This window comes from Diadema setosum, chromosome 8 (assembly GCF_964275005.1).
Source record: "Diadema setosum chromosome 8, eeDiaSeto1, whole genome shotgun sequence".
NCBI classification, from domain to species: domain Eukaryota; kingdom Metazoa; phylum Echinodermata; class Echinoidea; order Diadematoida; family Diadematidae; genus Diadema; species Diadema setosum.
Window position 1 is genome coordinate 26,731,304 of NC_092692.1, and position 11,126 is coordinate 26,742,429.

General features: G+C 38.2%; 1 protein-coding gene across 1 annotated transcript in view; it reads left to right on the plus strand.

Moving 5' to 3' along the window:
* Nucleotides 1–1,990, plus strand: part of LOC140231990 (casein kinase I-like) — a 96,593-nt gene extending 94,603 nt beyond the window's left edge. Inside the window, exon 9 of the mRNA XM_072312142.1 lies at nt 1,699–1,990. Within this exon, the coding sequence (XP_072168243.1) occupies nt 1,699–1,925 (227 nt within the window). The 3' untranslated portion in view covers nt 1,926–1,990. The remainder of the gene's footprint in view (nt 1–1,698) is intronic.
* The last annotated feature ends 9,136 nt before the right edge of the window (nt 1,991–11,126 follow it).

Below are 11,126 nucleotides of genomic sequence, written 5' to 3' on the forward strand. Positions count from 1 at the left end.
TGTGGCTGTGTTTTCTATCCCCCTTTTTAAGAGCTTCACCCATATCATTCACATCCTTCACCAATTCGGGGTTTGGGTTTTTCTCTGTCAGAAGACTTGCCTCTATATTCCCCCCCCCACCCCTCCCTAAACCTGTGTACTCTTTTTATAAGTGTGCATGGCTGACTCTTTGTCTTTGTCTTTTACATTGTACATGTCCTGTTGGTTTTGGGGGCTTGGGTCTCTATTCATTCGGGTTACTTGTAAGGCCTTTCCTTGTTTGGCAGTATATCGTTCGTTTGGTTTTACCCACTGGCAGATTGCCCAAAGGCTGATGGACCAAGTCCCTGATAGCACATTTCTGTGTTTGGTGCTGTGCCTTTGTGTTAAAATCTTAATGATCTCTTGCTAGTATCTCATAAGGTAGAATTGAAAAAAAAAAATGAAAAAAAAAATATATATCTTCCATTATTTTCATTTTCAGTAAAATGTTTAAAATTAAAACCACAAGGGCACTATTTCACCCTATATATTAGGAACAATACTTATTATCTACCCACTTTTGATTCAATAAAGTTTTTATTTCGTGAAAATTGCTTGCTTCATTTTTATTTACGCTCAAACGCAATAGCACCCTTCTGGTTCAGATTAGCCTTAATTATTATTATTTACACTAATTTGGTGGTAAAAAAGCCTCTAAATTGCCAAGTTTGTAACTGATCCTTAACTTGGCAACACAACTTACAAGATGATTTAAAATTTCTATCCCAAATTGGCAATAATTGGTTTTTTTTTCCTGGTTTTGTGCACATTCAGGGAATTTAACTGGCTCCCTCTAGTTTTTTTTCCAATATAAGATATACAATAGAATTCATAGTTGTCAAATCAACAAGGAGAAGGTAATAATTTCTTCGACAAAACTGTCATCAGACTTGGTAGCTCAAGTGCCTGATATTTGCCAGTGGGTAAGACAGCAGCGCAACACTGCCTTTTTCATCTTTTGTTGTAATGAAGTGGGTGTTGTTGTTTTTTCATTTTTGTTAACCCTTTCATCCATGTTTGTTTAGAAGTTGATTTGATACCCATTGAATTTTCAATACATTAACCATGGTAGTTTGGGGAAAGGTAATCTCTCATTTGTTGTAACATAAAGGAGATAGGAATACATGTGCTATGAACTCTCGCAACTACTATTATGAACCATCAATGAAATGACTTCCAAAGAAATGTTTATTATCATATTTTTGTGTGGTTTGTAGTTTCTTAATAACGAAATCAATTTTTTTCCCCAACCATGTGATGTTTTCCAGTCATGCTCCGTTTACATTTTTTCCTTTTAAAGAAGACTAAGACTGAGAGTGTTCTTGCAAAAATTATGAAAATGACAATTTTGGGGCAAATTGTAAATTTGTAATCAGCATTGCCTGTTAAATCATTGAATATGGATGGCAACTGAAATTAAAGACATTGACAGCTTCTACCAAGTCTGTTGATTCTCTGCCCTTCTGCATTTCTTGGAAAATACAAAGGGGGGTGACCATGAGGCCCTCATTATTTCATTAGCAAAAGTGATGTCTAGCTCCAGTAGTTTTTCGAATAAAAGTCACAGTTAACTGAAGAGTGGGTTTGTTTACATGTCAGGTATGTTGAGATCTTTGATTTGCCTTCCTTTTTCCTCCTCATCACTGTTCTTATCTCTCTCTTGTTTTGACTTGGCAGCCACATCTCCCCGCCCTGTCTCCAGAGCTGAGCAGCAGCGCACCAACAATCGGCGTCTGGTGCGCGGCCTCGCTACGGGTCCCACCAGCGCCGACCCCACCCAGCGCGGCGACTACGGCCGGCTGGCGGCACCGTACTCCCCCTTCAACGGGGCCACCAGCACTGGCATGAAGTCGGCGGACGAGGGCGCCGCGAGGACGTCGTCGTCGCGATACATACGCAAGTGAAAAAGGACACGATCGAGCTTGTACATACGAAAAAAATATAAAAAGGGAAGAATGGACATGCTGAAGGGAGAGAGTTTTTTTTTTTGAAGAAAAGGAGGAGAAATGATTGACAAGACGAGCAGCAAGACAGTGGTAGCATACGGCAGAAATGTCTTCACTGTTGTCTGAAGACGAATGCATTGTGGAGATTGGCTGACATTTGAAAGCAAGGCCGCCAGCGACTTGTTGCAATAGAGTCTCCAGTGCTAGACTTCAACCACTTATATATATATACATACATGTGTGTGTTATCTATCTATTTTTATGTTGTCCCTCGTGTCATGGTAGTACACTTTGCCCCCCCTCCGCCCTTTTTTTGTACTTGCACTATCTTCCTGCGATGTTGGAGATTTCGGTCAGCGGAGGAACTGCCCTATGAGTCAGGCACCGTTGCCACGACAGTGGAATGCGGAGTGCCACGTTTGAGCTGACTGCAGTTTGTACAGATCACAAGCAGAGTGTCACCCACTCCATTCTTCACTCAGATGGGATTATAATCTGCCCAAGTCATAGCAGCCTGGTTGCTGCAGTCATGTGTCAACACTTTGTGGGCTTGTGGGTTTTCGGTTTTTTGTTATATTTCATTTTTTGGTGCAGCCTCGATATCAAGTATTCAGTGCAAGTGTATCATTTTGTGGACAGACTCAAGCCCATCATAATGGGCAGGCTGTCTGTAGTAGCCACCTGCACGTAGTGACCACTGACATGTCCAGTGTTGCCCGATAGTCCCTGTACATATCAGACCTGCTTAGAGTGGTCACCTGTGTTTGTTTCACTTGAAAACATGGATGGGTGTGACCCTTCATATAGCTCCTTTGGTGCAGTTAATGTGTCACTCAGTATTTCTCAGTCAAGTGTGAAATGGTTTGATTAATGTGCAGTAATTAAGCTAATTGGAGGTTTCGAAAGGACAGACTAGCAAGGTTTATTACCCCCTCCCTTTTCATATAGCGCAATGATGACCAAGTAAACATGTTTACTTTTGCCAAAATGTTACTATGTGTCACTGCAGCGCTTTATACGTGAGAAAGAGCAAGGTATCAGGGTATGACAAGAAAAATTCTCATGATAGAGGAGGTAAGACTAGTTTAGAGGAATGTATCCGTGGTTGCACCGTGGGATATTTTGTCTTAAAAGCTGGACTGGTATAATTATGTTAATCAGAATATATTAAAGCTTATGTACTCTCAAGTACCATGCTGGGGTCCATTTCATTAAGTCATGTCATACAAGTCTTTACAGAAATCTCAGAATGACCAAAATTGCTCATATGTAGACTTTCAAATCCACTTCATGAAGTCTCTCATAAGTTTGTCTTATGAGCAAAATGTCTCTCATAAGACTTTCGGTAAACAGACCCTAGGAGATTATTTGATGTGACGCAAGGTACAGATACTCCCTACCCACCTTCCATGTGTGTTGATAGCAGTGGGCCTTGGTGAATTACGGTGATGATGATCTGTGTTCTAAGCCTGTAGTCCAGCACACCTGTGTTGCCGTCACGCACATGTAAAATTCAGAGGAGTTTAAAATGTTCGAAGAAGTGTTTGTTGGTATGTCCTGTATTTTTTTTTCATCAAATGGACCTGAGAATATCCACCTATCAGACCCATCTTCAGACTAGGTTTATGATTGGCTCACCTGAGATAATTATTCATGAAAAGGGGACTGTACGTATTTGTAGTATTTTCGTTTCTTTAGGTGTGTGTGTGTGTGTGCACATGGTGGTAAAATGCAACCAACCCCCGTGCCTCGAGTGTGTCAGACTGTACTGATGCACCCATGATGGGTCATTGTTGACTGGTTTCTTGCGGTTATGATTGAAGTTGGAAGGTGTTGAATGTGGACATGAACCACCGTTGACTGCCATGTCCAAAGTTAAAGATTGTATCATGTTTGTTTGTACATTGTATGTGTCTGTGTGTGTAGTGTGTGTGTCTGTCTGTGTGTGCATACATACATACACACACATTATTTTGTGCATCTTGTGTTGGGTCTTGTCGCACCATTTCAAAGTACAGATCATCCCACTCAATTTTTTTTTCTGCGGGGCCAAAGCTTGTATGTAAATGAAGCTAGAGAAAGTGCAGAGGAATAAGAGATGTGTTGGAGGCTAAAAAGAAGATAGTTTTCATATGTTTATTGAATTAAACTTTGAAAAAAAAAATCACAAGTCACAAATAAAATAAAAAAAAGAAACTTTGCACACTTCTAAGATGTGAAAATATTTTCCTTGTGTGAATGTATTTCTCATTTTTAATTTCATTTTTTTTTTTTTTTTTTTTTTTTTTTGCTACAGAAGTGAATTTGCAAAAAGATTTTATATAGAATTTGTGTCCTTGGTTGAACTTCTGGTACTTGTAGATTATTTGGTATTTTTTTTCTCTGTTGAACTCATCTCATTTTTACACGGGTGATTTATGTACAGTACGTCTGAATTGAGCTGTGATATTTTCATGCAAAAACAAATTTAAAAGAACTCTAAGAAAGACTGTGACATTTCATGAATACACAATGACATTGTTTTTCTCTGTATTGACTGGAAATCCAAACCCTAATCTTATTGGTTCCGTGGTGTTCAAATTGTTTGTATGTGCCAGAGACTTTTTATTATGAACATTTCTAGGCAGGCTACCATTAAGAACACCAAACGGTACCAAACTCAGCATAAGACCATAGGTGGAGCATGTGTCTGTGTAAACATTGGTCTACCGTTGTTGGACTGAATGACAGAAAGTTGCAATAATAGACAGCCATTCAAAAGTCTTGAGAGCTAATCCCATTATGTGTGGTTATAGTTGCATTTTGGGGTAATTTTTTTCCCCCTTTCCCCCTCCCCTTCTTGACCATCGGTCTACAAGTTTCAACACAAGAGGAGTTGTGTCACAAATCATCGAGTGTTTTGGATGCACTGAAGTGTTCAGTCAGCTGCTGCTGAACCACTGGAAAGCTAAAGCTGCCACATGAATAAAAATTAATGATATTACCTTTACTGATATAGGCAGGGATGACAACTGTTCCTTTTTTTAAAAGTATTTTGTACATTTTATGTCAAAAATACTGCAGATTTTATGGAAAATACTGTTTCTCCCAGATTGTATCACTACACATGAATGGTAAAAATACTGTTTTTCCACCACAGTTATGCCTTTTTAGCCCTCAGAATACACTGCAACGCTGTTTAAAAGGTTGGCAGCCCCATGTAAGTCTCTTGGTCATTCCTGCGTGAAAATAGCTGCATCATCCTGTCCAATGTCAGGATGGGAAGAAGACACAACATATTCTGATATTTTACCCAAATGAGACAGGTTCGTTATGTAGGCTGGCAGTGAAAGAAAAGAGACTGGTTGATTAAAGTTAGCAAAATGAGCAAGTTTTAAGACTCGTGACATTTAAATATCAGCGTGTCATCTAGAGTAACGCCACATGGGCGCCTGAAAAAAGCTGTAGGTATTATATGAATGATGAAGTTGTCTGCAGCAAAGTAGTTATCCAGCACAATGAATGTCACAAGTGTAACATATTGTAGCAAGAAGTCATAAATTAAATGCCATTACTCTTTAATCAAGAAATATGAAAGACATATATGTTGTATATATGTTCTCACCATTTGTTCACAAGAAGTCATTTTCTATATGCATAATCAAGAAAATCGGTATTGTTGAACAGAACAAAAAAGAAATATGCGCACTATGCAAGGAACATAGTCTATGAGGGCCATTTGAGGTGCTGGCACTCAATGGTCCATTTGATTGTAACTTGTCCAAATATCACCCACATACTTATGGATTGATATGAATTATTTCACTGCTGTTATTTGAAATCTTGTCACATTTTGTCAGCACTTTCTTGACGTACTGAAGTATTATCTTGCACCTTATGTTCTGACATTCTACCGTGGCATTGAAAATGGGACAAAGTTTGGATAGCAGTCATTCACTTTTACAGTGCACAAAAAGAAACTACACATATTTAAAGAAATTAGTCGCCTCTTCGGTAAATGTTTAGAAATTTCTTGAAAAATGTATTTTGGACTTCATGCGATATTTGTTTCTTTTACATTTATATGGAGATAGAGCTTTGCCTGGCGTGCAGATGTTTGGTTGAAATTGCTTCATTACCAGAATTTCAGCTGTTGAATTTTCAGGTGAACATTTAAATTTTGAAATGATGGCAATGCAATATCCACTTTGCATTTCTGGAAAATATATTATGTACCTGTTTCACGTGTTGCAGAGACCTGCTCTTGATTTGTGGTGTTACTCATTTTTAATAGAATTACAATCTGTATCAACTCTTTGAACGACCTCCTCTCAATTCCTTCATTCATTGATAGAAGTAAATAATCTATGTTTACAGCTCCAGTTTTTACATTCACGAGACTGTTGAATGATTTTGGATGTGTCTGCCTTATACCTGCAAATAAGCTTTAAAAAACATACGAGTACAGGAGGGATATATTTGCCAAATTATCAAGACAGCAGGTGCAGAGGCGGTATCATTTCAGTTCACTCACGCATGCTTCCATGTTTTGAGAGTGTAGATTCTGTTTGCGTAACAACAGCTTTAGACAGCCACCCTCGAGGGCTGAAATGATGGCAACAGTCTTTATATTTGTAGCAAACAAGTTGCCTTGTGTCGTGGAATAAAATTCTTCATCCTGTCATTATAGTTGTGCCAGCGTATGCCCATGCTTTTTGGTCTTGTTTTCTTTTTGTTTTGATTATTACATCCATTTTGCTAACCGTCCCAACTGTCTCAAAAGGCCACAGTACGTATAGCTCTGGCATCAAATCATCGCGCATCAAACCGTGAGATCACTGAGAAAGGAAAGGCGTAGATACTTTACTGTGGTTCTTGACAGGTCTTCCAGCTGCTTCAACATAAAAAAAAAAAACTGCTGTGTGTCTCATGTTAGTGTCATGAAACGACCATAAATCTAATGCCAACCAAATACAGTCAGACGAAAAAAGTGGCCATTACAGACAAGTGGCCACTATAGACAGGTTCGTTAACATGCTTTTTCTCTTGATGGGGATTGTGTTCAGTGGTCATATATGACAGGTGGCCGCTATAGACAGGTGGTCGCTAAGGCAGGTTTGACAGAATTGACAATGCATCCAGAGGAGAAGTGCTGCTTCTCCTGTGCGCAAACAAATTTATTCACTCCATAGACCCAAATATAATGATGCTAGGGAAAACGAGGGCTGCTTCCTGAAGTTGTCAGCGCCGGCCTTTGACCTGTCATCTCGCTCTCAAGCACTCTGTGTTGCCACAAGTCCATGACTTCCTCAGCAACAATAGCACAGGAAGGCTTGTACCATCCCAAAAAAGTGTCATTTTATTGGAGGAATGTATGTATTTGTCTGTTTAGGAAGCTTCAAATGAAGAAGTCTTAGCTATTTTCAGCTCTTATGGGCTGCTAGGAGTGAAAAAAAAAAACCCAACAAAGCATCTGTCTGCATGTGAACCCCTCCCCTCCATTCCCCTCCCCCATATTTTATCAATGAAATACATGAGGTAATGGGAATAGAATAAGGTTGGGGAATTCCTACTTCATGTTTAGTCACTTTTTTATTATTATATGAAGGAAATATTTAGCGCAGTGATGGTGCAAAGCATAGACCTTTTTATAAAGTGAGGTTGGGTGCGGAGTTTGACTGTGTACTTGCAGTTGTGACATGTAGGAGCTTTTGGTTTTCCCTGGTGTGTGTGTTCTTGTGTAGATTAGTGACAGTGTATTGCAAAGTTTGCATGTATTTCTGGAAGAAGAGATAGTTTGGTAGATATATATTCATCCCCTTAGGAAAGATTAAGCGACTCAAGGTGTTTTTCACCCAGGGTAAGTTTGATATATTTCAAAGTTGGGCACGTCCGAGTCTGTGTCAGTGTCAGAGTCGATAAAAAGTGAAACTATACTCTGCTTGTATAAGTGTGGTGAACTTAGAGTAAGTCACAGGGAATGAAAAATTATAAGTGTGAAATCCCGTAAGTATGTGCTGAGTGAACATCTTAAGTGTCTGTCTCGATGTGCAGTCTAATTGAAAACTTGTATCGCAGCAATTCCTTAAATGTGTAGGACTGTTAACAGGGATTCTACATATCAAAGAAAAGACACAGATAGAAGAGAGATGAACGAAGCGCGACTGTCGGAGAGAAATGGAAAAGAAGCAAAGTCTTCCCACAGGGAAATTTATTGTTGAGAGTCCTGGAGGCAACGACACAAGTTACTGTAAATGCAGAAATTTTTACGGCACATTAATGTTCGCGTATTTTGTGCTACTGTTGGCTGGCGCAAATTCTAAAATTCGCAAAAAATATTTTCGCAATTTTCTCTGCACATTTCGAATTTGTTGCGCAGCCTGAATTCAAGAAACCACATATATGTTTTTCAGCCTCTCGGCCTCTCAGCGCAAAAATGTGTGAGTGTTGGTGAAAGTCTCCTCAAAGATTTAGTATTTAAATGTTTGTTAACATGGTTGAGGCAGTGTATGAAGCCATCATGCACAAATTTGAAAGCAAGAGTGCATGATTTGACTTGCTGCTATAATCATGAACAGAATCGATTGCCAAGTCATTTGGTTTCATGCAACTTCTTGCTTTGAGTCATTTTATTCTTGCTCCAGATTTCAGTGAACGTAATAGTGTCTTTGTACTGCGACTAAGAGTTCACATTGTGTGAGGTGCTAGAATACCAGCCATGTTTCTGCTAATTTGCATCTTACTGTGGGAAGTTTACTGCTTACCCTGTGAAGCCGTTACATTGCTTTTACCCCCTTCTGGTTTTTAGATATAACTTCCAGTGAAATAAATTGTGTATAATGAATCTTGTCTGTATTTTCTGTGACAGGTTCACATTTTTGATATATCATTTCTGATTCAAGCTTTCCTGTTCGAGAAAAGTCGACTGAAATGTTCAATCTGGCTGGTGTGCCCACGGGAGGGAGTGTTTGAGATTGTGGTGTTCCTACTTCCAAATAGATTCATCCCTTTACTCAAGACAATGTTAATACAGCACTGTGTACATTTATATTTTATATGGTATTACATTGGACTTGTCAGGGTTATTTTTCTTTCATCATCTTCACTCCTCTTTCTTTTTTCTTATTTTCACAAAGTTTCTTGCAAAGATTTGGTATGATTAGGATGTATTTTGCAGATGCATCGAAGAAAGATAACCCTGACCATTACACTCATATGTACATTTTCATAGGAAGAAGAAAATGGAAGTATATGTTCACCGGTGTGGATGGAAAAGAAGTATGACTACTTTTTGATGACAATATGATTGTGCTCTTGTTGTTCTGATACGACAGAGGAAAGAAAACACAAATGATCCTTGTATAGAGATATTTCCTGACTACAATCCCAAGAGATGTTGTCCATGTTTGTGAATTTATAACTGAAGATGATAAAGTAATATATTCCTGTGATGAATTTAGATTTTTAATCATTATCTAGGAAGGCTATGAAAGATTTTTATATAGCCACTGAAATCAAGACTCGTATCTTGTTCCATTTTATTTAAATTATTTTTTTTTTCTTCAGTTTTCAATATTGATAATCTTAGACCTTACTTTTTCACAAAACAAATGGATGTGATTTATTTGACATATACATCTTGTGACATGATTGTTTTATATTATAAATGTTAAATGACTGTAAATGTTTTGTAGATGTTGTTTAGTAGTCATTTTTTTTCTCTTTCCATCTCTTTCTATGTGTATATGAAAAATAGTCACTGTGAGAGCATACTTATGTAGATGAACTTTCTCAGAAAGGATGAAATAAAAAAGCTGTACAGAAAATGAAATGCAAATGAGTAATGTTTCTTCTTTGTTTGTTTGTTTTTTTTAAGGTATTAAAGATCTGGGCCCTGTTTTATCAAAAGATATAATCGATTGCTGTATAAATATCCTTACCATACAGGCTGCCATAGACTTATGACAGATATCAACTACAGTGCACTCCCGTTATAACGAACACGGTTATAACGAAATTCCGGTTACAACGAAATAAAATTTAGGGCCGCAACATTATCAACTCTATGGTATTGTTATTGTTTATTCATTCGGTTATAACGAAATTTCGTTATAACGAAAGACAACTGCCGGTCCCAAGGACTTCGGTATAACGGGAGTCCACTGTATATAATCAATTATAACTCTTCATAAAACAGGGCCCTGGTAGCGTGGGGATTGATGGGTGGCCCAATTCATTTGCTGCTATCCGGGGTACATTAAAAACAAAACCCAAATATCACCAGTCAGCTATATGTGCATAGAAGCATACACACATCAGTAACTGTACACAGCAGTACAGATTCTTTGCAATTCTTTTGCAATACATACACTGTACATGTATTGTAGTATAACTTAAACTCGTCTGCAAAATGCACTCGACACAGTAGACAGATAATTCCAGGGCAAATTTGATGGCACCCACTTCCTCTCTCTTGGGGGAAGTGTCGAAATATTGCGGGGATTGTGAGTGGTTTGTTTGTTGTTGTTTTTTTAGAAAATCATTGCTTCAGAAAAATAAGAAATTGTGACTGTTCTATTCTCAAGGCCAATGCTAAGCAAGTCACATTCATCAAATAACCAAGACAGACACTTTATGGTGCTTGTTAGAAGCTCTTTCAAAGACTGGGAGACGTTCGATTGCTTAGTTTTCTTTTTTTAAGTGTGGGATTTTTTTTCAGATATATTTTTGAGTGTGTTGCTATTGTTTCACAACATTCAAAGTCGGGTTTATTTCGCAGCAAATTCGCAAAAGAAAGTATTACAGAATTCTGGACTGAATATTTACTTGTTTAGCTCACACACAATCAAAATCAAGTTGACAACATTGCTACATTCTACATTACAAAAATTTATTCATCTAACGACGGCATTCTTGCAATAACAAGCACATATTTACATAAGATCAGAATGTTCGGGGCAAAAAAAATAAAAAAATAAATAAATATCTTCCCACCATCTGATCTGTGAAGCTGTTCACAGGGGTATTTAGTGTAGGCATGGGGGATAGCGATAGGAAGTACTTGAGATTACTCAAACTTGTGGTCCATACTTGGATATAGCCTGTAAAGAGAGCTCATGATGACCATACTTTCCAGCTGCATTAGTCCTGGAATCATTGGCCCAAATTCACAGATTAAAT